General features: G+C 50.7%; 12 protein-coding genes across 12 annotated transcripts; 6 read left to right on the plus strand and 6 right to left on the minus strand.

The window, feature by feature from the left end:
- Positions 1-30: 30 nt before the first annotated feature.
- N7509_011982 (cytochrome P450) lies at positions 31-1,181 on the plus strand (the record flags this gene model as incomplete). Its single annotated transcript, XM_056636619.1, has 2 exons — positions 31-619; positions 679-1,181. The coding sequence occupies 2 exons, from the start codon at positions 31-33 to the stop codon at positions 1,179-1,181; spliced, it is 1,092 nt and encodes a 363-aa protein (XP_056482649.1).
- A 392-nt stretch (positions 1,182-1,573) lies between these two features.
- On the minus strand, positions 1,574-5,798 carry N7509_011983 (chromatin-binding exonuclease XRN1; the record flags this gene model as incomplete). Its single annotated transcript, XM_056636620.1, has 3 exons — positions 1,574-1,845; positions 1,890-4,040; positions 4,097-5,798. 3 exons carry the CDS (start codon positions 5,796-5,798, stop codon positions 1,574-1,576), a joined length of 4,125 nt encoding a protein of 1,374 aa, XP_056482650.1.
- Positions 5,799-6,336: 538 nt separating this feature from the next.
- N7509_011984 (WD repeat RBAP46/RBAP48/MSI1 family protein) lies at positions 6,337-7,950 on the plus strand (the record flags this gene model as incomplete). The annotated part of the gene is made up of 6 exons (XM_056636621.1): positions 6,337-6,361; positions 6,417-6,476; positions 6,546-6,651; positions 6,714-7,175; positions 7,237-7,722; positions 7,776-7,950. 6 exons carry the CDS (start codon positions 6,337-6,339, stop codon positions 7,948-7,950), a joined length of 1,314 nt encoding a protein of 437 aa, XP_056482651.1.
- Positions 7,951-8,218: 268 nt separating this feature from the next.
- Positions 8,219-9,055, minus strand: N7509_011985 (uncharacterized protein; the record flags this gene model as incomplete). Its single annotated transcript, XM_056636622.1, has 2 exons — positions 8,219-8,838; positions 8,911-9,055. The coding sequence occupies 2 exons, from the start codon at positions 9,053-9,055 to the stop codon at positions 8,219-8,221; spliced, it is 765 nt and encodes a 254-aa protein (XP_056482652.1).
- Positions 9,056-10,068: 1,013 nt separating this feature from the next.
- On the plus strand, positions 10,069-10,600 carry N7509_011986 (uncharacterized protein; the record flags this gene model as incomplete). The annotated part of the gene is made up of 4 exons (XM_056636623.1): positions 10,069-10,112; positions 10,188-10,389; positions 10,454-10,501; positions 10,547-10,600. The coding sequence occupies 4 exons, from the start codon at positions 10,069-10,071 to the stop codon at positions 10,598-10,600; spliced, it is 348 nt and encodes a 115-aa protein (XP_056482653.1).
- A 1,047-nt stretch (positions 10,601-11,647) lies between these two features.
- N7509_011987 (sugar phosphate isomerase/epimerase family protein) lies at positions 11,648-12,739 on the minus strand (the record flags this gene model as incomplete). Its single annotated transcript, XM_056636624.1, has 1 exon — positions 11,648-12,739. One exon carries the CDS (start codon positions 12,737-12,739, stop codon positions 11,648-11,650), a length of 1,092 nt encoding a protein of 363 aa, XP_056482654.1.
- Positions 12,740-13,392: 653 nt separating this feature from the next.
- On the plus strand, positions 13,393-14,520 carry N7509_011988 (Gfo/Idh/MocA family protein; the record flags this gene model as incomplete). The annotated part of the gene is made up of 1 exon (XM_056636625.1): positions 13,393-14,520. The coding sequence occupies one exon, from the start codon at positions 13,393-13,395 to the stop codon at positions 14,518-14,520; it is 1,128 nt and encodes a 375-aa protein (XP_056482655.1).
- A 334-nt stretch (positions 14,521-14,854) lies between these two features.
- Positions 14,855-16,690, minus strand: N7509_011989 (sugar porter family MFS transporter; the record flags this gene model as incomplete). Its single annotated transcript, XM_056636626.1, has 4 exons — positions 14,855-15,241; positions 15,326-15,634; positions 15,681-16,091; positions 16,154-16,690. 4 exons carry the CDS (start codon positions 16,688-16,690, stop codon positions 14,855-14,857), a joined length of 1,644 nt encoding a protein of 547 aa, XP_056482656.1.
- A 1,522-nt stretch (positions 16,691-18,212) lies between these two features.
- N7509_011990 (shikimate dehydrogenase family protein) lies at positions 18,213-19,282 on the plus strand (the record flags this gene model as incomplete). Its single annotated transcript, XM_056636627.1, has 2 exons — positions 18,213-18,369; positions 18,411-19,282. 2 exons carry the CDS (start codon positions 18,213-18,215, stop codon positions 19,280-19,282), a joined length of 1,029 nt encoding a protein of 342 aa, XP_056482657.1.
- Positions 19,283-19,495: 213 nt separating this feature from the next.
- On the minus strand, positions 19,496-20,913 carry N7509_011991 (inositol monophosphatase family protein; the record flags this gene model as incomplete). The annotated part of the gene is made up of 6 exons (XM_056636628.1): positions 19,496-19,604; positions 19,678-19,809; positions 19,944-20,382; positions 20,461-20,549; positions 20,608-20,659; positions 20,727-20,913. 6 exons carry the CDS (start codon positions 20,911-20,913, stop codon positions 19,496-19,498), a joined length of 1,008 nt encoding a protein of 335 aa, XP_056482658.1.
- Positions 20,914-22,569: 1,656 nt separating this feature from the next.
- Positions 22,570-23,037, plus strand: N7509_011992 (type II 3-dehydroquinate dehydratase; the record flags this gene model as incomplete). The annotated part of the gene is made up of 1 exon (XM_056636629.1): positions 22,570-23,037. The coding sequence occupies one exon, from the start codon at positions 22,570-22,572 to the stop codon at positions 23,035-23,037; it is 468 nt and encodes a 155-aa protein (XP_056482659.1).
- A 599-nt stretch (positions 23,038-23,636) lies between these two features.
- On the minus strand, positions 23,637-26,434 carry N7509_011993 (putative C6 transcription factor QutA; the record flags this gene model as incomplete). Its single annotated transcript, XM_056636630.1, has 3 exons — positions 23,637-23,784; positions 23,860-23,986; positions 24,091-26,434. The coding sequence occupies 3 exons, from the start codon at positions 26,432-26,434 to the stop codon at positions 23,637-23,639; spliced, it is 2,619 nt and encodes an 872-aa protein (XP_056482660.1).
- Positions 26,435-27,065: the final 631 nt, after the last annotated feature.

The raw sequence follows: 27,065 nt of genomic DNA on the forward strand, positions 1-27,065 counted from the left end.
GATGTATGGATTCCACTTCGGCCACACGAAATGTTCGGGCACCTCATTGCACGAGCGACATCTCGCATTGCAGGTGGCGACGCCCTACGTCGCAACGAAGAATGGCAGGCGATTGCAAGCAGCTACTCGACAAATGTAGGATTGGTTATTCTTCTTCTCCGTCCCTTTCCAGACTTTCTTCGGCCCTTTGTGGCACGATTTCTCCCACCAGTACGGCAAATGAAACAGCAACTTCAGTCTGCCAAGAAGCTCTTCACACCGATAGTTGAGCAGCGTCGGACAGCAGAGGCTGCCAACGACCCAGCCTACCAAAAGCCAGATGATTTTCTACAATGGATGATGGATGGTGTAGAAGATGAGCAAGACTTTGACCCTGAGATGCTCGCTCATCACATGCTTGTCTTGATTAGTATGGCGGCCATCCATACGAGTTCAATCACACTGACCCAAGCTCTCTATGATTTGATCGCCAGGCCAGAATACCTCCAGCCTCTGCGCGAGGAGATCCAAGTGACTTTGCAAAGCGGATGGGAGAACGCAACTAAGGCATCACTGGATGCGCAACGACGTCTGGATAGCTTCATGCGCGAGTCTCAGCGTTTCAATTCGATAGGCGACTGTAAGAGAAGGACCGTCTGACGCATAGCTATATGACTGTGTCTAACTTTGATTTATCAGTGTCCATGCACCGTATAGTTAAGAAGTCTTTGACACTCTCCGATGGCCTCATCCTTCCTGAGGGCACGCACATCTGCTTTCCAGCCGGTCCGATGTCGAGAGATTCATCTTTGGTCGCCAATGCTTCAAATTTCGACGGCCTCCAGTGGTGTAAAGAGTCAACTGATCGAAATGCTCTGAAGTCTGTCCATTATGATACAGCCATGGATGGCATAGATGATGCAAGCCCACATCGTTCCCAGTTGACCTCAACAACGTCAACCAGCTACATATCTCTCAGCCCCGCTGCCATGCACTTTGGCTATGGACGCCAGGCCTGCCCAGGTCGGTTCTTTGCTGGATGCATGATAAAAGCGATTCTGAGTCGGATTCTGATGGATTATGACTTCAAGTTCGAGAATGGTCGGGCTGGATGGAGACCTGCCAACCTCTATGTTGGCGAGCACATCCTTCCAAATATTCATCTAACTGTGTTACTTCGGAAAAGGAAACTCGACCTTTGATCATTGGCGATGAAAGCTTCTGTCGCTCAGTGGATTTAGTGTGCCGGAATATCATGAAATTGAATTCAAGTTCCAACCTTGGAAGCCTGAGGCTAATCTACAACTTGAATATCGCTCCTGATAGATTACTATCAGAACTATAATACATCCGAAATTAGGACCGCGAAATTATCAGCTACTTGGGAAATATTGGCTTTGGCATCGAATCCATTTTGTAACTCCTAATCAATCACTCTTGACAAACGAAGAGGTATAGTCCTGATAATAGTACAGTCCAAACGACCACCCAATTCTCAGAAAAAAACCCCACAAAAAATCTATACATAGGGATAGGAGAAGCCAAAGCATCTTAATTTGGTTTTAAAAGCCTAAATCGGACTAAAGTCAAGGCACTAGGAGCTTTCAGTGGCAGCACCTCGGCCACGTCCCCGACCGCCGCGAGACCCATTCCCACGACCACGTCCACGTCCCCGGCCACGGCCGCGCTGCTGGTCAATCCCCTGTGGGGGCGGGACATTGGTGTAGTTCTGCGGGCGGAAGTCGGGGTTGTTCTGAATGATCCCGTCAGAGGGGTCACTGTTATCGACTGAGACATAGCCGCCATTGTTATGCTGCTGTCCACCGCGACCTCGGCCTCGGGGTCCCCGCGGAGGACCACCGTTGCCTGGGGATGGAAAGGAAGATCAGAAGTCTGGCCATTGCGCATACCGCCACGACCACCAAGGGCACCACGGAAAGAACCTCTCAGAGGTGGAGGAACCGGGGCATTTTTCAGCTGGCCCTCTCCATTCGGTCCAAGAGGTGTACCGTATCCAGTTGTGGCCTGGGCCTGCTGGCCCTGTTGGCTAGTAGCGGCACGGGAGCTAGCGATGAGCTGACGGTGGGATATGTTCAATACAGATGATGCGAGCACTGTCTGTCCGCGGAAGGGCGAGCAGCGGTCTCCCAGGGTGGTTCCGCTCATAAAGGAAACATCAAATACCACATCGAGGAGAAGTGTCCTCGGGGTTCGGGTAAGACCGACAACTGTGCCACGGGTTGCGATAGGCACTTTACCGGAGTCTTGGGCATACACAACACGGTCGCCAAGTTTGAAAGTTTGGTTGTTTAGGCGATGCTCTGCATCGGCAGGGCGAAGGAGAGCACTGCGAGGAACCCCACGGACCTTCTTGGGCTGCATTGGAGCCTGCGACTGCGCCAGACTATCAGAATCACGCTCGATCAGCCCGACCATGTCCGAGTCCAGTTGCTCTGCATCAAGGGGGACTCTCTCGAAGTTTTTGGCTTCGATAGATTTGAGCCAATCACGGATCTCCTTCATTTTGAGGAGGGCATCTTCCTCCGAGTAAAAATCAGTTGGAGAATAGCGGTCTTGTTGAGGGCAGCGCTGGATTCCAGCGATGAAGTCAGGGAAATTGATCATGTACTGATGCAGCAGATCGACTGCCTTTTGACTGAACTCCCAGCCGTTGTCACCACGACGCGAGTATCCAAGGACCTTTTGTCCCCGGGCCTGGAACTTTAGGTTCAGGCCCAGATTCACGCGTTGGCCGTCAATGTCAACAGAGAACGAGGAGGTAATCTTGGCCAGCACCAGGGGGTTGAGGCGAAGATTGCGAGCAATGGCATAGGATGGCATGTAAGGGGAGTAACGCTCCACTTCCTTAACACGCTCTTTTCCGAACTCAGGTTCGCGGCCTTTCACAGCTGCGATCAATCCGTTGACCTTGCCATCTTCGTGACCAGTAATATGGACAGGTCGTCCGTAGTTGAAGTCACCTAAGAAGAAGGCACGGGAGTTTACCGGGAACTCTTCCTCGATCGGCAATGCTTCACGCTCAATAAAGCGCTCATCGGGATGAACCACTTCATCAACGACAACTTGGAGAGCATAATCGGTCTCCTGTCCGGGTATGTCCGCAAATTCCTTGACTGTGGCGCCGTCTCCGGTCTTGTTCATGCCTTTCAGCAACTGAATATGAACTAAGGCTTCAACGTCACCAATGATCATTCCAAGGCGCTTGCTGTAAGTGCCTTCGATCTTGGTCGCCTTCTTCTTCCACTGCTCGATTTGCTGCGGGGTATGGGGGATCGACACAACATGCTGCTCGCCTTCGGGCAGAATATAGTCAAAAAGCTCATCCGAAACACGGATCACAAGAGCCTCTTGCAGAGTGGGATACCCGACATGGACACGCTTGCCAAGCTTTGTCTTGGCCAATTCAATGCTGGAACGGCTGCCAGGGTCAAGAAGAGTGACAACCTGGCTCTCATTGCGACTTTCTTGTTGGAACACAGTAACACCGTGGAAGCCGAGTTGGCCAACCTGTGGAAGCGTCTTGATACTAGGAAAGCCAGCCAAAGCTGCCTTGCCCAGGTAGGCACCATCCATCAGCCCGTTGTACGGCTCTAGGCCATCCATGACAGGAAGATCGAAGACATTCTCGATACAGTGACAGTTCGGAAGGTCGGGGAACACGCCAGGCATCGAGGAGGGGTAGATGAAATTCACGTCAGGCGAATAGGTGAACTTGAGACTGACACCAAAAGTGTTTCGTGCCTTCTCGTCTGGACTGAGGGCGTTCTCTTTGGTTTTCAATGCATCCAATAGTCGTTTCTCGTCGATGAAAGGGATTTTGACCACAGCTTCCCACTCCATCTTCTTTCCGTTCATATCCAGATCGAAATCTCTGGGGTAGAAGTCAATGATGGGGGATTCGGGGGATGTCATTAAATCCCAGTAAGCGGTAGGCACAATCTTTTTACTGCGATCGGGCAAGACGCCCATCAGCTGATCGTACGGACGGAATGGCTGTCCAAGTCGGAAGTTCATGTCAACACCCAAGCCCATAACAATATCTAATCCATTGTCAGTAATGAAAATATGGGCGGGGGCATTAATTGGGGTCACTTACCGGAGATCATAGGAGCATAGTGATACTTGAAGAACCAGGGCCATGAGGCGATACCCCGATAATAGTAAAACAAGACCCACTGCAATCCTTGCACATAGTTTTCAGCCAGCTTTGTCAATTCCTCCTCGTTGTCGAGACCCCAACCAAACTTAGACCGATAGTAGTTGTCTTTCCACTCATGGAACTTGGCGTCATACGTCTCCTGTGCCTTTCGTTGTGCCTCCTCCGGGGTCATTTCCTGGATCTTGGCTTTCTCGTACTTCCGAATGATACGATGAATAGCCATGGATGCTTCTTCGTCGTCGTCGTCACTTTCGTCGTCGTCATTTTGAGGTTGGGGTAGCTGAAGTCTCATGAAACGATCACCAGTCTCGGTGTCCGTGGTAGACCAGGGCACCCGCAATTCATCCGCCAAGCGTTCCACAAAGGCGCGGTCGCGGGCTGGAAGGGTGGGCGGGAAGTCCAAGGGCTTCAGCTCAGCACTCTTCCCAGATCGATTCGACACGTACTGCTTGACCTTCTTGAGGATCTCCTTTTGCGCAGAGGTGATTGTTAATTCCTTCGGCTTCTGTTGCAGCTCTAAGGAGCCGTCATTGCCATTCTTCTTGGACTTGACCCACTGCGCATCTGAGTTCTCGCCTTCGAAGAACCTATATTCAAAGACGCTCATTGCTTCCACAAGGGTACCCAACCGTTTCAGGTTGATCACACCTTCTTCGTTGATATATCCACCCATCTTTCGCAGAACGTCCTTGTAGATCGTGAACATGAGAGAGAGCGCGCCCTCGTTGATGTGTAAGTTGGGCAAATTAGGTAAGAAATCGTTTCCAACGAAAAACGCCATGAGGATGAAGTCATCGATCACATGTTCCATGTCGAATGGAAAGTTCAGAGCGCCGGGCTCTTTCAGCTCCTGGAATTCTAGCTCTAGGTATTCTCGAACCAGACTCAAATGTAACAGATAGAAATTCTGATGCTCGAGCTCTTTCGGTTTAGACTTTGTTTGACGGCCAAAAGTCACCTCCTCGCGGAGCAAGGAGAAGTGAGGATCATGGCTGAGCAAACCCAACATGATCAAATCCGCGTCCAGGCCGTAGAGACAGTGACGCACGTTCGGGGCGTAGTCGGGTTGTGCTTTCGCATTTCGGATGTATTCCATGATCTTGTGCTCACCCTCACCGGGGACCTCGTGGCCGGAAAGGACAATCTCCACACCTTGCCAGTCTGTGTCCTCGGAGATCTTCTTGTTGATGAAATACTTCAATTGTTGCGTCAATTTTTGCATGAACTCCGTACCGGGGGTAATGCAATTGCTGTCAAATGCATCTTCTTTTGGCATCTCCAGGCCTTGCTCGATGGCCTTGTTCTTCGCGTTCTCGGCATCTAGAGCCGTCCGGAAACGACGCGCACGTTGTTGGTTCATCTTTGCACGCGGCGCCACACCGTCCACGGCCATGAAGAACAGCTTTTTGGGCTTGATTGTTCCAAACAAGTGCTCGATGTAGTTGAAAATCGCGATGAACATTTGCTCTTCGGTCATGCGAAACGTCGGAGAGTCACTATCCTTATGCGTGCAGTTGTGGATAATACCGTTCATATCGAGGTATAGATTGTCGAACTCGGGGATGCGACTCTCTGCAATGAGCATCGAGATGGCGGGGTACCGCTCGCTGAGCCAGCGGAAAAACTTAGGGACACCCATATTGAACAGTCGTATCTCGTCAAAATGTCAAAATAGAGAGTCTCGTTGGAATGGCCAAGGTCAAACAAGACCGGTGGGATGATCTTGCTCGGTTGGAGGAGAAAGAGGATCGTCGGGATGATAAGAATAGAACTTGCGACCAAAGCGAGAAGGAAACCATCCAAGGGGGGTAGGACAGTAGAAAAGGAAGTATCGCAAGAATCGCGAAGGGGCAGTTTCTGTAGAGGCCCCAAAAGAAGAGAATAGAGGGGGGAGAGGGAGGGGAAGGGTGCAGGAAAAGGTAGAAGAGAGAGAGAGGGTGACAGGTAGAAGCGGGAAGCTTGAGGTGAGGTCAGTCATGTCAGGTTTGGCTGCGCCAAGCCCGCGGCTGCCTATTCCGGTTTAGTGCCGCCTGACGCCCATTAACGCGCGGGCGGTCACCCCGTCGCGTTGCGAGCTCGCTCTCCTTCCACGAGCTTTCTCCAGTCCAACTTCGTTTCCTTCGGACTCTTGCGCTCATTCTGCGTCGCATTGCACTCAATACCCAACAACTACAATTATGGAGCCCTACGAGGAAGATCCGCGTGAGTTTCGAGACCTGTCGCAACTAAGGGAAATCTCGATCTAACGCAACCACAGCTGCGGTGGAGGACCAGGACCAGGAGAATGAGCACAGCACTGAAAAGATTGTCAATGAAGGTCGCTACCCCCCTGATACCAGTCGCAATTCAAGCTGAACGTCATGGCTAACATTGAATATATGTGCAGAGTACAAGACATGGAAGAAGAACGCTCCGTTTCTCTACGACATGATTCTCAGCACAGCTCTAGAATGGCCTACACTCACAACCCAATGGCTTCCAGACAAGCAAGAGTGTGTTGCCCCAATCACCTCGATATCTACACCATTTAATCTAATGCCTTGCTCCACTCTAGAGTTCCTGACAAGCCTTATTCGACCCATCGCCTATTAATCGGTACCCACACGGCCGGCGATGCTCAAAATTATCTTCAGATTGCTCATGTGCAGCTCCCCAACCCCAATGCTGCCAACCCAGAAGACTACGATGAGGAGAGGGGTGAGATTGGTGGATATGGCGGTGCCTCCAAGAAACCCCAAATGGAGATCAAGTTCAACATTGCCCAGAAAATTGATCACAAGGGAGAGGTGAACAAGGCACGATATCAGCCACAAAACCCTAACATCATCGCGACCATGTGCACGGATGGTCGGGTGATGATCTGGGATCGTTCTAAGCACCCGAGTCAACCGACTGGAACTGTGAACCCACAGATGGAGCTTCTGGGCCACGAAGCGGAGGGTTTCGGACTCAGCTGGAATCCCCATGAAGCTGGTCACCTTGCCACAGGTAGCGAGGACAAGACGGTTCGCCTCTGGTATGCTATTTGATTTCAACGGCGACACTACCGGCGAAGAGAAGCTCATTCTATTCTATAGGGATTTGACGACATACACAAAGGGCAATAAGGCCCTTCGACCGACCCGCACCTATACCCACCACTCCTCAATTGTTAACGATGTTCAGCACCATCCTCTCCACTCATCCCTTATCGGAACTGTGTCCGATGATATCACCCTCCAGATTCTCGACGTTCGTGCAGCCGACACGACCCGCGCTGCGGCATCTGCTGAAGGCCAGCACCGTGATGCAATCAACTCAATCTCTTTCAACCCTGCTGCTGAGACTATTCTGGCGACTGGATCCGCAGACAAGACCATCGGATTGTGGGATCTGCGAAACCTCAAGACGAAACTCCACTCGCTTGAGGGCCACACCGATTCTGTTCAGTCAGTCTCTTGGCATCCGTTTGAGGAATCCGTTCTGGCCAGTTCCAGCTATGACCGTAAGATTATGTTCTGGGATCTCAGCCGAGCGGGCGAAGAGCAGACTCCGGAGGATGCGCAAGATGGTCCCCCTGAACTGTATGTCCATCAATCTTTCTGCTTACTACTGCGATCACTAACTCATAAATTAGTCTCTTCATGCACGGTGGCCACACCAACCGGATTTCTGACTTCAGCTGGAACCTCAGTGACCCCTGGGTTCTGTGCTCGGCTGCCGAGGACAACCTGTTGCAGGTTTGGAAGGTCGCGGATGCGATTGTTGGCAAGGATCTGGATGACGTCCCTACTGAAGAACTGGAAGCATGATCTGCTATGTCTCTATCAACACCCCACTCAGTTACGCCTAGTTATTTGCAATGTTGGTCTTTTTTTTTCCAGTTATGGTTGATGGCGAATCATAGGGTTGATCATAATGAGACACATTTCGAAAATACCATTTTGAAATTAAGGAAATCAACGCAATAATCCAATAGTCACAACAGTTGTACTTGTCTAATAAGGTGGCAACTCCATCTCCACAAGTAGAACCTTCTCTCCAGCATACTCTGTCGATCTCAACATCGACATCTCAGTCTCAAACGAAGTTTCCGCTTCCCGAGCAGCGAGAAAGAGGGAACTCCTTCTTCGAGCACATGGTAATGGCTCCACTGATCCATTTCACCCCCGCATAGGATCCATCTTCAAGGGAATCAGCAGAAAAAGTTCCGTCCTCAGTCTGCGAACCAAGACAGCCCTTCAGAACACGGCCAGTCTTCCGGGTCTTGATAGGCTTGGTGATCATCACGCCAGAATAGCCGTCTGCAACGGTTCCCTTGACGGTGACTGCAGTCTGTGTCGTCCATGTGCGGGAGTAGTCGATACCCACCGATCCACCCAATTTATCCTTGATGAAGTTTAGATCGAGGCCGGCGCTAACACTGACGGAGTTGCTGACAGTGTAGCCTGACATGACAGAGACGTCCATACCAGTGGTACCAGTGCCAATCACCACTGGTGACATCTGAACGTCCCAGTCAACGAATGTCTGTGTCTTGTCGGTGATCACCGCAGTCGTATAGCCACAGTCATCCCGGGCGTGGATGGTTCTGTTGTGCTTAGCAGATCCGACAGGGAAAACTTCAGTTTCCGGCGCGTTGAGTGAATGCCCCTGGGCAGCCATGAGGTTGTGATAGACGCTTTCGTGGACAACCTCCACTAAAATGAATAAATTAGCCGTCCGAGTCTTCATTGACGTGTTGAATAATTATTAGAATCTCTGGTACTTACTCCGGCCATTACCAAAAAGAATGACTTCACCCTGCTGGAGGATATGTTCCGGAGTCCACTTGGTACTATTCAGACGATGCTCAACGACTGGAACTGCACTGACTGCTGTGGCCAGCACAAGGCCCATGATATTGACAGCAAGCATGTTGATAGAGACAGAGAGGTTTTGCGAACGAAATGAGGGAAATGAAAAAAGTGTGTGGAATACCCAGCGTAATCCTTGATCTACTGGATGAATTTATAAAATTTTAATTAGTCCAGAAGCGTCCCTCTAAATCTCAGGGTCTGCATTGAACTCGTACCCAAACCCTTGGTATTCAGGGCCGTGGATCTGACGATTTGGGTCCGCCTGCTGTTTACGGGCACGATGGACATGTGCCTGTTCCTTCAAACCGAGAATCTGGAAAATACCTCATGAGTACCCTCTACAAAGTACCTTGCAGGATGAAAGTCAACCGAAGAATAAGCCAGTGTCTCAGCTATAGTCGAAGGTTGACCCGACAGTTTGTTTGAGATCATATGACCCAAGGGTAATCTTCTTCAGTTCGAGAAACCTCTGAGCTACCAGCGAATGGAAATGGCACGAAGTTACCGGCAGCCTGATGATCGCTGTCTTGGCGAAAGTGAGATAGGCATACCCAAAGGTAACCCTCGATCCTGCAGATAAGTTCACGTCGATCTAATACCCCATCAGGGACTATGGAGATTTGATGGAAATGAGGGTGACACATTGTCTCATTTTTGGTATTTGTGAGATATATGAGGTATAGATGTATCTTTAGCCGCCGAGGTTTTGCCAACCTGTAGTGTTGCAGTGAGGCAATGATTATCCCGAAATTATCCCGGATCTACAAACCCGAAGTGCCGGATCGGGCGGCGTCGAGCACTTAGAGTTTGAATCTGAGAGACATGAAACGGTTGGATGCGTTTAGGCGATTACCGGGGCGTATAGAAGGTTCAATTGAAGTGGATCACAATATGCTCTGGTGGCTTGATTCCTCTAGTTATCGACGCAGTAGGCATCTGGTTTGTTCAATTTAGCTGAATAAAAAGGATTTAAGGGCTTGAAGATAAAAACCAAGTGTTTTCTTACTTTCCTCTCTGCAAAGTCTTTTAATTCCACCCACAAATTCTTCTCAAACATCCATTCCCCTCATCATGCAGCTCATGACAGTCTCGGTCTTCTCCATTCTTGTTGGATGGTATGCATCCCATATCCCGCGTTACAGCTCGAGATAAAATCAAGCAGTGTCTGACTTGATTTAATTTGAACATAGCACCTTCGCTAAGATGCATAACGTGGCAGTCTGTGTCACTAACAGGAAGTATTCTGAGGTTGGAGGCACTGCCTTCAGTCCTAGTTACACATGGTCCAAGGACTATGAGATCTTGCCCGATGCGACCAAATGTGCCTGTGACCTCTACAAACAACGCAATACCGGTGACAAGCAGTGGGATCAATGTCCTGATTGTACTTTTGTATGATTTAGCCCATTCGAAGACATGATCAGTGGCAGCCCAGCTAACACATATTATTACCTAGGACGGCAACTACTGCAATTCTGCCGACTGGCATATTGGGGGCGATGAGGTAAGTCCAATTTTAATATAAATTGAGCCGTGCTAATATTTACAGATTACCTACTACTGCGAGGAAATGTGTCATGCCCAAGGTGCTGAGGGAAATTAAATTCAAGGGGCATTCGAGTTTGAGAATAAAGTTGCTATCGCTGGGAGTTCATACAGACAACTAGTATTAAACGTCAAGTGTTCAACGGTGCTATTTCGAAACTGCATTTAACCTTCCAAGATTGTAGCAACAAGTAATAATTGAGGCAACTTTGGAATGTCATAGTAGTAGTATCGTGGAAGCAAGCGTTTCGTTTCTCGATACTAGTACGTACCGGTAGTCACTTGGGCATGTGGACTCCACCTGGGCACGCCCAAGAAAACTATTAAAATTCACGACTCGGATCTCCGCCTGAGAAGCCTTGGTAGTACTTGTAGAGTATTCCAAGGTTGATGGCTAGAGTCAGACCTCGGAGTTGGAAATATACTACTATTGGTTCTGCCCGCGGTATATATACGTAGCTCGTCTCATCCGAGTCTGCAACAAAAAACTTGAAATTTTAGAAGTTTTGGAAACACTGCCGATTAGGTACCCAAGTGACTACTTCCATTGAGTTACTGTTTTGAAAAAAGTATATCAATATATAATATAATTATTTGGTGAGTATAGAAAACTAACATTTGAAGAGTTGACGTTATGAAGAAGTGCCAAGCGTTGTTGATAAGGGATCGAGTTATAACTAAGATAGGACATTTATTGAAATTTGATTATGACAGGCATTCCAAGTTTCCGCCAGGGATTCCCTAGTACTGGTTTTGATATCGAGTTGGAAGTCAACACAAGTACCAAAAGCCAGGCAAAAGACCAGGGGAAGATATCTAATGTCAACGTTAACCTTTTTTTGGATCACTAGTGCGAGGCGCCGAGTGTCTGGACGGATGCCAGAAGGCCAAGGCACAATGTTCAATTCACTACAACCAGTAGCTACCAGTGCTAATTATTGATAATGGAGGGCTTTTGCTCAGTTTCATCGCTCAATGTTCAATGCATTGGATACTATGTAAATGCCCCTTTGAGAGCAGTCTATCATCAACAGTCGTTAAAGATGAATATGTACAAATCAGATGTAGAAAAGAAACAACAGAAGGAACAAGACATTCTGCCCCATTACAGACGGTGCTGAACAGGGGAAGAAGGCTCCAGAACAGGAGTAAAACCGAAGCTCTTCTGTTCCTTTTCCTCGAAGTTAAATAATTGAGCAGCCTTGTTATAGGAGTCAATACCACGACGGGCGTGGTCAGCGGGAGTAAATGGGTCGGGGTCGGCAAGGGTGCGGCTGAAAAGCTCGAGCGAGACCCAGCCCTTGAAACCAAGGTCCTCGAAGAATACACGGGCAACGTCGACAATAGGAAGATATCCACCACGGGACTCCTCGAAGGGGAAGAGACGGGCGTTGCGAGACCAGTTCATCCGGACAGGCTGGTTTGGTACGTGGAAGGGGTGCTTCTCGTCAAGAGGAGCAGTCAAACGTTCACCATCAACGAGTTGAACGTAGAAGATCTTGGCGGGGTCAATGTTCGCCTTGCGCAGACGGTCAAGGGAAGCAGCGAGGTCAGCGGCGGCATTAGGAGTGCAACCGGTAGGGCAAGCCGGGTCGGCATATACACGACCGGCAATGTTAAACGAGTCTAAACATAGACCAAAGTTAGGACGGTTAACATCGCGGACGACCTCCCAAGAAGCCTCCCAGGTATCGACATGGTCACCCCAGCACAGAGCCTCATAGACGAATCGGAAGCCAGCACCAGCGCCCAAGTCTGCAAGGCGCTGCAGGTCACGCACGATGACAGCGCGGTCGCCCGTTGTCCGGGGTGCACCAGTCTTGGGGTCTGGGCCGAGGAAGTTGGAGGGAACCTGGATCATATCGGTTCCAAGAGCTCGCGCCAGTGTGAACCACTTGGGCAGCTTATCGTTGAGCATACGGTCGGACTCGGCCCGGTCCAGCAGGCCTTCGTACATGGAGAATGGCTGCAGACAGATGATAGTCATGCCAAGCCGCTCACACATGCGGCGCACTGTACGGGCTGCCTCGTGATGATCACCGTTAAATGTGCGCTGGGCGTAGCAGTCTAGATCGTCGAAGAAAAGTTCCATGCCCTCGAAGCCGTGGGCAGCGGCTTGCATCAGCTTGCCGGGGAGGTCGTGAATCCATGGCTTGCCCAGGGACATGGAGGCAATGCCGGGGCGGTTGTATGCCATTATGAACAAAGCTCCGAGGTGGGTATACGAGAATAAGGAGAAGTCGAGGTAGAGATAAAGGTGTATTTCAGTCTTTGAATGTACCTATGCAAGGGGCAACAAAGAGAGTCACGTTGATGGGGATGAGATCGAAAAAGAAGAGATATAATAGAATGCAAAACAAGGCAGAAGTAAATGCTTACAAGATGAACTACACGGGTGATTTTTCTTCATTCTCCTCCTTTCTCCTCTTTTTCTCCTCGGAAATAAAACATTATCCCCAACCGTTGGAGCTGCGTTCTCCCACGTCGCAATCAAAGCAGACTGGTCACGTGCCCGGATAAGCGTTCCCCAGACCCGCAAAAAGAGGAAAACGTTTACCCGCCATCTGGTTTTCTCTTCGGTCAAAAGGGACACTCTTCGCCCGTCGCGAGAAGGATTTCCCCAGTTTTGACCGACCAAAACTGCCCCAGAGTCCCTCCAATCGGATATGTCAAGGCCGCTTTTACACGTCGGCCCTGCCAAGCCCGTCAATTCTATGCCGACAAGCCCGCCATGTCGACCATAATAACCCCGTCATCCTCTCCCCGGTTATACCTTCGTCTCCCATCGTGAAATCCACAGCATCGGAATAATTGGAAACACATCAATTGAAACTTTACGCCTTCCCCAAAATGACAATTAAAGTCGCAATCATTGGCGCTGGTCTAATCGGTCCCCGTCACGCCAAGTCCGTCATCGCCAATCCCGCCACAGAACTAGTAGCCCTAGTCGATCCAATGCCGACCGGCTCGACAACAGCCTCAGAGCTAGGAACAAACTACTACTCGACAGTCGCGGAGTTATTAAACTCACCAGACCGCCCAGATGCCGCAATCGTCTGCACACCCAATCACACCCACGTCCCCGTGACAAAAGAGCTTCTAAATGGCAACGTGCACGTCCTCCTGGAAAAACCAATCAGCGACACCCTTGAAACCGGCCGGTCACTGTTAGAACTGGCGCATGCTCCCGAAAACGCACATCTCAAGCTCCTAGTCGGCCATCATAGACGTTTCAACCCCTACGTGCGAGCCACCAAGTCGATTCTCGAAAGCGGATCACTTGGTCGTCCGATCGCGATCAATGGCCTGTGGACTTTATACAAGCCCGAGTCTTACTTTGCCGGGAACGGGTCGTGGCGCGCATCTAGTGAACGGGGTGGCGGCGTGGTTCCGATCAATCTAGTCCACGACATCGATCTAATGCACCACTTCTTCGGCCCGATCGTCCGCGTCCAAGCCGAGAAGATTCTCCCCCAGCGTTCTGCTCCCCCGCACGATGCAGACGAGGGTGCAGCATTGACATTCCGATTCGCGTCTGGAGTCGTAGGCTCATTCATGGTCTGCGATGCGACTCCTTCCCCGCACAATTTCGAGACTGGAACCGGGGAGAACCCCATGATTGCCAGGTCAACTGCCACTGCCGGGGATGCCGGGGACGGATCTGACTTTTACCGGATCTTCGGGTCCGATGCTTCGCTTAGTGTGCCTGATTTGACGCGGTGGAGTTATGATGGGTCTGCAGAGAAGAGTTGGTCCAATCCCTTGAAGGTTGAGAAGATTGAGTTGCCGGATCATGCTGCGCCGTTTGATTTGCAGCTGGCGCATTTCGTGGAGGTTATTCGTGGTCAGGCGGTGCCGAGCTGTTCGGGTGAGGAAGGCTTGCGTGCTTTGATTGTTTGTGAGGCTGTTCAGAGGGCTATGCGGGCTGGTCAGCCTGTTGATATTGAGGTTGATCTTCTTGCGCAGTCGAAGGAGTGAATACTTCGACGATGATGATGATGATGATGAATGCTTATTACATCCCATCTTGTACAGAACAGAAAATAACAGAATCGACAGTCAAATCTACAGCTTCTACGGTCGTCCTTGCACTATGTAAAGACCAGACATAATCTGCTACGATAAATGGCAGGGGATTCGTTTGAGATATATCATCAATTTCTCATATCGATCTCTATCATATAGGGTTCTGAACCCTTGACATTATCCAACATTATCCATCATTATCCAAGTCCCAGACTGGATTATTCAACACTTGAACCTCGACACCTGCACAAGGAAAAGAAAAAAACACCATTTACACACAAAGACATCAGGCATACTTGGCCTGCTCGGCCGAAGTATCTTCAACCTGCTGAGCGTCAAGCTTGGCCGCGGCAACACCATTCTCCTCGACGTCGTGACGGAACTGCTGTTCCTCCTCGCGGAGCCGGGCGACCATGGTGGGGTGGGCATGCCAGACGGGCTTGATGTCAAAGAGAGCATCCATACTCTCCAGTGGGATACCCTTGGTCTCAGGGACGAGGAAATACACAAAGATGATGGAGAGCATCATCAGTGAAGCAAAGAAGAAGAACACGCCGTACTCCATCTTGGCAAACATCTGCGGGGTGAAGCGCGAGATGAGGAAATTCCAAAGCCAGTTTGACGCAGCGGCGCAAGCCTGTGCGAGAGAACGCATATTGGGGTCGAACATTTCCTACAAAACCACTGTTAGCTTCGACGCCTTCTTACAATCTGCCGCGTCTCTCGCGGGTTCTTTGCCAAGGATTTTGTGACTCACCGAGTTCAGGACCCAAGGGGTACCGTTCCAGGTCGGGGTATAGAAGACGGTCCAGAGGTAGAAGAAGAACATGGCCATGATACCACCGCCATCCATGTGCGGCTTGGGGTGGTTCGCTGGGTCTGCGATCTTAATGTACGCGCCGACGATCCACATGCAAATCGAGCCACCGAAGGCACCGATCAGGAGCAAGTTGCGGCGACCGACGCGATCAATGAGATACAGCAGCCAGACGAAGGTGACTACCGTCTTAACTACGCCAAAAATACCGGTGGTGAACAGACTGTTGTTTCCTTGGACACCAATGGACTAGGGGAATTGTTAGCGACATGCTACTTCTCTTCAGGAATGAGACAACACTTGCCTTGAAAACGGTAGGGGAGTAGTAGTTGATGGCATTGATACCGGAACCATTCTGCCAGAAGAACAGCATCGAACCCAGGAACAAGCGCCACATGACCTTCTTGTTGGAACCGGCAGCCTTGAAGGGTTTCCAGAATCCAATACCAATTGTGGAGCGCTGTTGCTCCAGGGCCTGGTCAATGGCAGCAACCTCCTCAATCATGTAGATGTCGTTCTCGTCCAGTTGGCGGATCCAGGAGAGATTGGTCATAGCCTCATCGCGGCGACCGCGTGAGAACAACCAACGTGGAGACTCGCGAACGAAAATACCGCCAATGAGCATGAGACCGGCAGGAATCAGCTGCACTGCAAACGGGATGATCCATTGTTCATGGCTGGGGGCCATGGTTTGGTCAACACCATACTGCGAAGGAAAGAGGCGTTAGTTGGTGGAAATTAGCAAAGATGCGAAAGGAAAAAACTCACATTAATCCAGAATCCCACGAGGCCACCAATCTGCCAACCAAGTTCGTAGACACCGACCAGCCGACCTCGAATAGCGGGAGGCGCTAATTCGGAAATATAAATAGGGGTGATGTTGGAACCTGCGCCAACGCCGATGCCCGCAAACACGCGTCCAACGTAGAGAAGAGTAAGACCTCGTTCGCCATTGGCACCCAGCATGAGACCAGCACCGAGAATGAAAACCAGAGCAGCAGACAGTAGACCAATACGTCTACCCCAGAAGTGACCAATGGGGTAGGCAAAGAATGAACCGAAGAAAGCACCAGCCTGGTAGGTGGAGACAATGTTGGCACTCAGCAAATTTTGCTCGGATTTACCCATGGCGTCGAAGTCGAATTCATCCTTAAAAGATTGCAAAGACAGGGTCGTTCCAATGAAAGCACTATCATAACCAATCATGCACGATGTGCAAGATGCAACAGCGGCTAGAAGGTAAATCCTCCAGTTGTAAACGGACTTGGGCGTTGGCCGGTCCTCGACAAGTGCTAGGATCGACATGGTGGCGACTCAATATAGGGTATAGAAAGAAATAAAATGGGATCAAAGTGTTTCACGACTGGCTACGTGACACACTCGATCTTCCCCGTAACGTGCAGAGCAGAAACAGAGATCTCCCTCGAGAAAGGGATGGGCACCGTGTGTGCGACGAGAAGATGCAGGGGAGGTGTAGGAGAGAGTAGAGGGAGAGGGTAGAAAGAAGTACTAGAGAGGTATGGGGGAAAGGAGAAAACAAAGACAGATCTTGCCACTGACAATCCGGGGGATAGCCGCGATCTAAATAGCCACGAGGTTCCCCAGACAAATTTGCGATTGTGCGGTTGGGGAAAAAGAGAAGAAATCCGGGGTGGTGAGTTAGGGGGGGCGAGGGAATCGTGGAGACGTGGAGGCGGAGAAAGGTATATCACAAATTACGCCTCAAAAGACCGTGTAGACAGCCAAGTCCCGGGAAAACGATATCAACGGCAATATCTTTAGGTTAGAGAGTTTGAAGAGGAGGGGACTGTGCGCGGGAAGGATAAAGCCAAGGGTTGGCCCCAAGAAGAAGATTTGGGGGGCGAAGCAGGGATTTTTGAGAAACTCTGGGCGAGGGCATCTTGGCCGCTCCTGTGGCTTGAGTGTAAACAGGCGAGAATTCTCTGCTGGTTGGACAGAGTGAGTCTGAATTGTGGGGAAACCTCCGAAGCCGCTGAAAAAGTGGAGTATATCGGCTGGGGGTGAACTTCTGGACATCTCCATGTCAAACGATCTCCAGATGGGGTAGCCCGGGGTAGTCAGGTGCACGCTCCGTTCTAGATGGTATGGAATGGCGAAAAACGACGGATATGATTCGCAGAGACGAATGGATCCAAGCAGTTTGCCGAGTGGCCAAGGGCCAATGATTAAGCATGAGATGGAGGTGGCGGGGAAAAGCGATCCCCCGGCGTTGATGGCGCTAGAGTTAAAACTCGACGACCATCCTCGGTTCGGAGACGAGCGGACACGAGAAATAGTGAACCCCGTCCTGAAGTCATGCATAATGCATGGGGCCTCGTAAAGCCCATGGTGCTATTGGCTGCAGCACGTTCTGTTGATACATAGCCAAGGAGATTCCCCGTGGGGAGTGGTCAACGGGGGCAAAGCATTCTGCCCGGCCCAGCGGATATCGCGACTTTGAAAGAGAGGATGAGGGGGAGGGGGAGAGAGAAAACGATAATTGGATATTCTTGTAAAGTCAAATCAGACCAAGATAACAGTTAAGCTGATGCCTCTGGTACTCGAATCAAAGAGTACGAGTAGCAAGTGTAATGTCATGGGGGGGGGGAGGAGTGTTACGCAGTTGGTCGACAAGAGGAAAGTGTTTCTCCGCCCCGCGGCTCTTTCTTTACGACGTGCAAATTCCAGCACAATTCAACCTCAACTCGGTTTCCTTCCGGGCTCCGCTCTTTTAACTACCCCTCCTCCCTTCAAAACTCCCCTCAGATCTTCGTAAAATCAAATCAATCACATACCCCCCTCCCCTCTCTCATACACATACATCACAATGGCCGCGCCCGCAACTACAACGGCCAGCCAGCAACCCCCGGCGGAGGAGCCCATCTCCATCCCCGATCACCTCGATGGTGTCGCCTATCTGTACGGCCACCCGCTACTCAATTCCCTCTCACCACCTCTCCATCAGACCGTCTACAACAAGCTCGGTCTGAACTGGACACGAAATCCCCCCTGTCCAGCGTGACAGGAACATCTGCCACCTACCCACCACCTTACACCAAGTCCCCGCCCATCGAGAAGTTCCTTGCCTCGATCAAATCCAACCCCAAATTCGTCGGCTCATCCGTGACAATGCCACACAAGGTCGCCATCATGCCTCACCTGGATGATCTCACTGAGCACGCCCGCCAAGCCGGTGCCTGCAACACCATCTTCCTCCGCACTGACCCAACCACCGGTGTCCGCCAATACGTCGGCACCAACACCGACTGCGACGGCATCCGCGAAGCGCTCGTCAAGAACGCTCCCGACGCCTCTCGCTTCCGCGGCCGGCCCGCGTTGATCATTGGTGGTGGTGGTACTGCCCGTACAGCCGTCTACGTGATGCGCCGCTGGTTGGGCTCCAGCAAGATCTACATCGTGAACCGTGACGCGGCCGAGATCGAGTCCATTCTCGCCGAGGACCGCGCGCGCAACCCAGACGTTACCGCCCAAGCCCCTCTTATCCCAGTCAGTGATCCCGAGGAGGCTGCGCGTCTCGAGGCGCCGGCCGCCATCGTCTCCGGTATCCCGAACTACCCGCCCAAGACGGCCGAGGAACTGAACGCCCGTGCCGTGATCCAGGCTTTCCTGGGTACTGCTGCTAATGCAGAGAAGCAGCAGGGTGTCATCCTGGAGATGTGCTACCACCCTGTTCCCTGGACGGACATTGCGAACCTTGCTTCTGCGGGTGGCTGGAAGGTGATTCTTGGCTCGGAGGCGTTGATCTGGCAGGGTTTGGAGCAGGCACGTCTCTGGACCGGTCAGGATATTGTTGGAACTCCGGGTCTGGTGCAGCAGGTTAAGGATCTGGTTGATAAGACTGTTGCCGAGCGTGCAGCTAACAAGTCCAGTCTGTAAGAGGCAGCTTGGCTAGCGTCGCATTTTCTTTTCCATTCTAATGTCCCTTTTTTCTAAAACTTTGTCACGATTGTATAAAGATCAAGATTCTTGCATTATAGATGGCTGGCGTCTGTTGTGAATACATAACTATACTTAAAATCTCCCCCGGCATGACACTCTAAACACGTAGATGAGATGGGAAGTACTTTCCAGGTTCTATAAACTATCGGTCTAAGCACCAGGCCGAGTATATTCCAAGTTGCGAACGCGTCGCCAGACTTCTCGCACGGTACGCTCTTGAGACTCTCGGCCTGTCTCGGTAGCCGAAGGGCCAGCAGGTCTGCAATGAATTCATTAGTATGTGTCTGTGTCGACATCCCCATGTTCGGGGAGAGTTGGTAGTTAGTACTCACCTAATGGCCAAATACAACCGGCTTCCCAGCCGCACATCTTGAATTGGGTCTGTATCTGGGTTCTCTGGGGGATTGGCAGTAGTCACCAATCCACCCGCTTCAAGAAGTATCGCAATACCAGCGGCGACGTCCCTAATCCGAGCAAGCAATCAAGTCAGTAAACCAAGCCAAACAAAAAACAACCCACAAAGGCTTGAGCGAGCGTATTACAGCATATCTCAAATCAGGCAGGTTTATCCAAAGGCAATTTTTTGGTTGTAACATACCATTCCCAACAACCCCCTTCCCACCAAATATCAAAAGATCCCATCGCAACATACGCAAGATCAAGCGTGGCACTGCCCAAACTCCTCATGCCATGCACCATACCGCCCTTACCACCACGCCCTGTGCGCTCTGCAGCCATATTCACAAAACTCTCGATCTTGCGATGCATGTTGCCGTCCGGGATATCACGGCGGTCTTTGCCCCATTCACAGGAGAAGACGCATTGGGACGGGGCATTTGGTGGCATGGGCGGGATGGAGGGTTTCTGGATAAGTGGGAGGCGGCGCTTCTCATTTAGCCAGGCGCCACGGTTGATGCAGGAAGAGAATAGTTGGTCTGTGAAGGGGGCGTAGATTACTCCGATGACGGGCTTGTGTTGGACTATGAATCCGATTGAGACACAGAACATTGGGAAGATGTGTGTGTAGTTGACCGTTCCTGGTAAGTGTTAGCGCCATAGGAGAAAGAGGAAGAAATTATTGCAATGTAAAGCATCAAATAGCTAACAGAACATACCGTCTAATGGGTCGATACACCATGTTGGCTGCTCATCAATCAAATAGTCGCGCGAATCACCCTTGGCGTATGTTTCTTCGCCGAGGAATCTGGGGTCTTGTTAGCGAAGTTGATGCGGAGCTGAGCTTTATGGAGGGCCGATCTCACTTGTGCGATGGGTATCTTTCCTGCAAAGCACTGTGAATGAATACCTCCACATCTAGGGCAGTTGTATCAGCATGAATATGTCTGTGCAGCTACCTCGGCCTTAACTCCGATTAACCAACCTTCATCAGTCTGGGTAACAATATCCACGGCATTATCCTTCTCCTCGAAGTTCTGCGAGTTGCCCTCGCCACCATCCATGCGCTGTTCTACACGCGACATGAGAAGATCGCCAGCCTTGCGGCTAAGGTCTATGGCAAAGGCATATATCTCGTCGAGCTCATCCTGAGAGAAGGGTCCCACGGTCATGGCGGGGATGTGGAATGTGGTGAAGGGGTGCTTCGGGGAGTGGTGGTGTAGGGATGTAATCGGAAATGAATAGGAGGACAACTTGAGAAGACTTAATTGAAGGTGAGATGCGGAGGCATTGAGTCACTCTCGGTGAAAAATGGTCGAGGTCACCGCCGCTAGCCGATTTGCCTTATCGGTCTACCCCACTGTGGGGCGGTGATGGGATGAGGGGAGAGGAGAGGAGAGGACCTTAGGTCTGGAGAGGCCTAGATAGTAGATAGTATTAAATAGTATAGTATGATCATTCTAGTTGATGGGTTGGCAGTGGACTTGAATCTGGCCTGGTAGTTGCGAGTATAAAAGAATACTAAAGTGAAGTGTTGTAGTATGTCAAATAATGAAGAGTACTAAAGTACTACCAGATACCACTTTACCAGCAAAACGGATTTTTCCAACAATATAGAACATACAACACGACTCTCATTCAATACTCCCCCACATATCCCAGGTATATAGCCTGTAAAAAATATCCTGGACGGGTATAGAGTAGAGTGCACTTGCTACGTAGACTTCGGCACAACCGCGGTCCAGTGAGATTAACTCATGAACTTCATATTTTTTCCACCTTCAACAACTCAAATGGTCAGAATAAAATTTGGCGAAGTCTACGAAAGGCTTTAGCTTTCAGGCCCTACAGTTACATTGTTACTCATTCCTAGTCACAATGAGATGACAGCAACCAGTAAAGTCAAGGAATATTGTGATTGAAATGGGATGCGACGTTAGTTGAGTTGACATTGAACATGAAACTTCCCATTTATCACAAATTATTTCGTAAACCAGCGTCAATAGAAAAGGAAGCAGCATTTTCGCACGTCCAGGCAGTTGTCAGAATCGCGCGACGGCCCAAAGTCCATAGGCTTACGCTATCGGGTTCCCAGTTTCGAGTGAGGCCACGCCCTTGGGACCAAGAACTTCCTCGAAAATGTCGTCAAGATTGAGCCAAGAATCTCGCAGTTTATCTGATTCGTTTTTTCTTATGGACAGAATCATGGTGAATGGGCTTTTTATTCTTGCAGAACACTCGCAGCTCCTTGCATGCCACATCTCCAATTTTCCTCAGGTATTCCCGCATCACGTCGCCAGCGCTCGTGGCTATTCGACTTCCTGACTCAAATGAGCCTGATGCATGTCCCATTACACATGAATCTTGGGCCGAGCCTTGTGCGATGTACTGAATGAAGAGGCCGATGTTGGATATGAAGGACTCATCGGGCATGTATGCCGGGGTACGATATTCAACAAATTTCTCGTGCTCTTTGAATTAGCAACCCCCCTCAAAACCATCTTCAATGCAATATTTATGACTAAGAAGAATCAGCCCCAGCCCATTGGGACACCGAACAGAAAGAAAAAAATACCAAAACGACGACAGAACAGCTCAAGCCAACTAGCCGACGCGGGCAAGTAACCCCATGCACCCCACCCGGCAAAGCGCTCAACCGCGGCAAACCAGGAAATTGCGGAGAGAAGAGCGAATCCCCGCAGCGCATTTCCAATACCATCACTCTCCACCACATCACATTTACTCAACTTCTACTCTACTCTACTTTACTATAGCACATCCTCAACGAAATCCCACCTCAATACACAACCACCACCACCACCACCAAAATGCCGAAATCAATCCTCCTGATCAATGGTCCCAACCTAAACCTCCTCGGCACCCGCGAGCCCCAAATCTACGGTAGCACCACACTCGCCGATGTCGAGCGCAACGCACTGGCAACCGCGACCAAGAACGGCGCCAGCCTAGAGTCCTTCCAAAGCAACCATGAGGGCGCAATCGTGGACCGCATCCAAGCAGCCCGCGGCAAAGTCGATGGCATCGTGATTAACCCGGGCGCGTACACGCACACATCCGTGGCGATCCGGGACGCATTGCTGGGCGTGGGCATTCCCTTTATCGAATTGCATGTTAGCAATGTTCATGCGCGCGAGCCTTGGAGACATCACTCTTATTTCAGTGATAAGGCTGCGGGTATTATTGTTGGACTAGGGGTTTATGGGTACCAGGTTGCTGTTGAGCATGTTGCGGTTAATTTTAAGGAATTGGAGAAGGAGACTAAGGCTGCTCTCTAAAAAATTCAAAGGAAAGGAACTCGAAATGAATAGGGGTTGGGCGAGAATTATATAGTACCAGTCTTGGAAAAATTGATGGTGGGACTTAGATGGATGCCCACTGGCACTGACAGTGTTGTGCTGCCATGCTGGTGATTGATGGAATTATATGAAAAGTTATGAGTTTTGCATGTATGAGATGTTGAATTATACGAGAACACATTGCATTTAGTATCAACGTACGAAGATCTTTGCATTAATATGACTAGTACCTTGTCGCCATCTACAGTCGTACTGTACTTCACGTTACCCCTGCCCAGGTGATAATTAACTACTAGTAATTTCCAAGTTATCCCTCTAGCTCTCTAATCGCTATACTGCTGAATACTTTTATTGATATCATCACTCTTCGAGGATTATTATACTAATAGCACAAACACCCCTCATAACCCATATCTAAGCCCATAGTACCATAACAAAATGTGATATCGTACGCCGACTCCAGATCTACCCAAAACATAATGCCGACCAGCGGCTGCGCACGCGAGACAAAGCCCAACCCGAGGCTCCCTTATCGTTTCGGTGTACCTGACATACTAAGTGACTGCGACTCTCTGCGATCAATAGGCGGGGGTCCATTTCCCGGCATTTGCTGCGTCTGCGCCAGCAAGAAAGGCTCGATCTGGTTTGAGAAGGAGATAGATCTCCGGGACATTGGAGTCGGCGACGAAGCCAAGGTTCTGCATGAATTCGGGTTGATTGTCGGCTCTGGGTTTTCTCGTTAGCATATCATCACAAAATGGGATGCAAGATCACCAAGTTGGTAGGAATGACTCGACTCACTTCTCAGCACCATCCAAGGACGCCAGTTCGTCGAATAGTGCATCAAGGTCTGGGGCAATGCGTTGCTGACGTCGTGGTGCCCCATAATTATCCATGCCGACAAATGGGCTGAGTCCGAGGGAGTGATCTGGGTATGGTGTCGGGTATTGGCCACCCGGGGGAAAGGGAGGGTGAGATCAGGTATCATAGGAGGGCCGGTTTGAGATTTGGAAGGGGCGGATGTGGATTGACGCATTGCATTGTTCAGCGAAGCGTCGAGTTGGCCGTGCTGGCCAGAGACTTCAGAGCCACCGATTGTGGTCATTGACGGAGTAGGGGTTGGTATAAGGCCGCCCCCTTCGTCGATATTTTGCGTCGTTCGAAGCCAGGGGAGAGGGGGGAAAGGGTCTGATGTGGGTTGATGGGAAGTGCTTGGCGGAGGATGCGTGTCTGCCGACGCAAGGTGGTGAGGAGTACTGGCTGGCATGATGTGCACGGTAGGGTCGTCGCTGATGGCAAGGTCAGGCTGATGGGGAGTGGCCGGAGAGACACTGATTGCCTGGTTTCTGTTGATTGCATGGCCGGTATTAGGTCGATCCGGCATCAGCCAAAGTTGTCCCAGGTGGGATGAAAATGAGTGGATTTTGTTGCGTATCCCCAGCTCGACATCAGAAATGAGATCCCGTGTGAAGGATCGCGGGACGCAGTATTTGAGGATCATCCCGAATGTTGGAACAGTAGCCGAAAAGCTATAAGTCTCCATGTATACTTGCAGCAGTTGCAACAGACGCTTTGAGCTCTCCATTGCACGGCCTTTGTGGGGTGCTTCAGGGATATTTTGGTCGCTTTCTCTCAGGGCAATTTGCAGACTCAGAGTTGTCGCGATACTTTGGTATGCCATCTCCAAAGCAAAAATATGTGGCGATGCCAGCTTCAAAGGTTGGCTGTGGAGGTCGATACGATAACTTTTGGGCAGAGCATTTGACCACCGCTGTAGCTGAAGCTCCAGCGATTCGAGTTGAGATCGCGAGACGGTTGGATCTTGTTTGTAAAAGCAGAGGTCATTCAGGATGGAGGCCAGAGAAACAAGTCGATTGAACGTGCTCAACGCATGGAGCGGCCCACGCTGCATCGAGGCTCGTGCAGATTGCATCGGTCGGAGACCAGTCTGATCCTCCCAGGGATGCCACTCTTCCAACCCATCTTCATCGAGGGATCCAACACGAGCCAGATCGCCCTTTCGAAGAGACGGGCATTGTGATGTTTGCTCTGCAATGAGCGTCTCCAAGACAAAACATCCTAAAAACACATGTTTTGCTCGTCCCAGTTGCTTGCCCTGTTCTGTGGCTTTTGATGGTGCATGAAATGAGGGTTGGTCGAGGCCCACGGTCTGTGCGGTTCGGACAGCGTGGCCGACGAGCATCCATGCCGATGTCCATTCTTGTTGACCAAACTTGATAAGGGACAGGATGAGCAGCGCTTGCACATGCCCAACCTCGAATGGCCCAGTTTCAGAGGGGATCAGGTCTCTAGCGGTGTTGTATAATTGGAGTGAGTTTAATTGGTTGGGATGGCCCTCGGAATGGGCCCCGGCGGTGATCGATGCATCTTGGAGGGAGGCCAGGGTGAGGACCGCCCAGAGAGCGGCGTGATCTCCAGACCCCGACGCTGTACGGGACATGTACACATCGCCTTCGGTATATTGGAAGGCCGTCCGGAGAATGTCGTGTTTTTCCAGGATGGGGAACCAGCATTGTGTGTATGAGAAGTAGATGTCAAGAAGGGGCCATGCGTTAAAGGGGAGCTGGAGAGAAGTGCTGGTGGAGATTGATCGGGGTTCGTCAGGATGTAAAGAGATAGCGAGTGAATGTGGCGGAAAGTCATCAGGGGAGGTCGTCTGGACAGCGGAGTCTTTAGTTCGGTAGGGTAGATTTCTTGGGGCGGAGCTGATCATGGAAGTGCGTGATGGTGATATCCCCGGGAATGGCGTTTCCCGTTGCTCCATTCCCTCGGGGAGATGCCACTCTTGGGCCTCGGAGGAGGCAAGGATTCCATCAACATCCAGAGGTGTATCTCCATCACCGTAGGCCTGCATACTGCGCTCCCGTTCCTCTTCCGGTTGTTCCAGAACCAGCAGCATCCGCTCAATGTCGCGTAAGACAGTACTGTTCTTGAACGACGACAGCAAAGTATCCGACCCTTCGGCTTCCTTCCCCATTGTCGCCAGATGGCTGGGCAGGTTTATGGACCGCATCATAGCTCGCATTACATCTTCGCTTCCTTGGATTCTCTGAAACACCAACCCCCATAACAACTCGAGCGATCGAATGTAGCCGGTTGGGAGGCCTCGTTTCTTTGGGTTTGCCTTGTAGGTACAGGGACGACATAGTGATGCGCAGGTTGAACAGACCGGTTGCACTCCGTCGCATTTGTCCTTCTTCGATCGACAGCTATCGCAGGCTCTGGACACACGCTGTCGCTTCGGTTGGGCCAGATCCTCCGGCACATTCGACCTGGTATCCTCATCGGCATCGGTCCATCGACGCTTTGATTTCCCAGGTACCCCGGTGGCGGCTTGGCGTGACTCGGAGCTCATGGTTGAATTCTTAAAAATCGATTATCCACTCGGCGGTTCGGAGCGCATATTCATGCAACGTCGAGTGTAGTGTGGGGAGTTGAATCTTTTGCCGACGGCGGCGTGCGCAGACCAGGTCGCGCCTTACGCCATGAACTTCGGGCCCCCACAAAAGGAATGGGGCCGTGCGAATTGGGAGAATAGGATAGCAGGGAAGTATAGGATAAATGATAGAAATCGAAAGGTATTGGGGAAGAAAGAAAAAAGTGTGGAGGAGAATCGCAAAAGACCGAGGTGTAAGAATGGCGCTCGTTCCGGGGAAAGGAAAGTCAAAGTCACTGGATACCATACGGGTCCGCCCAGCGGTGAGCCAGTCCCCGATGGGCAAAATGTCATACACCCCTACGTTGAGATGAGTATATCAATCCAAGTAGATCTCTATATATGTATATATGAGTATATGAATATAGATAGATAGATGTCAATGTCTATAGAAATCTCCCTCTTTTCAATTCTTTTATTCCCATTCCTCCCCTGCCGAGAAAGAGATTTCTCCTTGCCTGCATACCCGCGGGGAAATGCGAATTGCCGGCAGAGGGCTGTTCCGGAGCGGCCCAGCGTCACAATACCAGGCCATACGCCGTAATTACCA

Source organism: Penicillium cosmopolitanum (assembly GCF_028827165.1).
Source record: "Penicillium cosmopolitanum strain IBT 29677 chromosome Unknown utg000011l:1.0-3548175.0:1.0-3550911.0, whole genome shotgun sequence".
NCBI lineage: Eukaryota > Fungi > Ascomycota > Eurotiomycetes > Eurotiales > Aspergillaceae > Penicillium > Penicillium cosmopolitanum.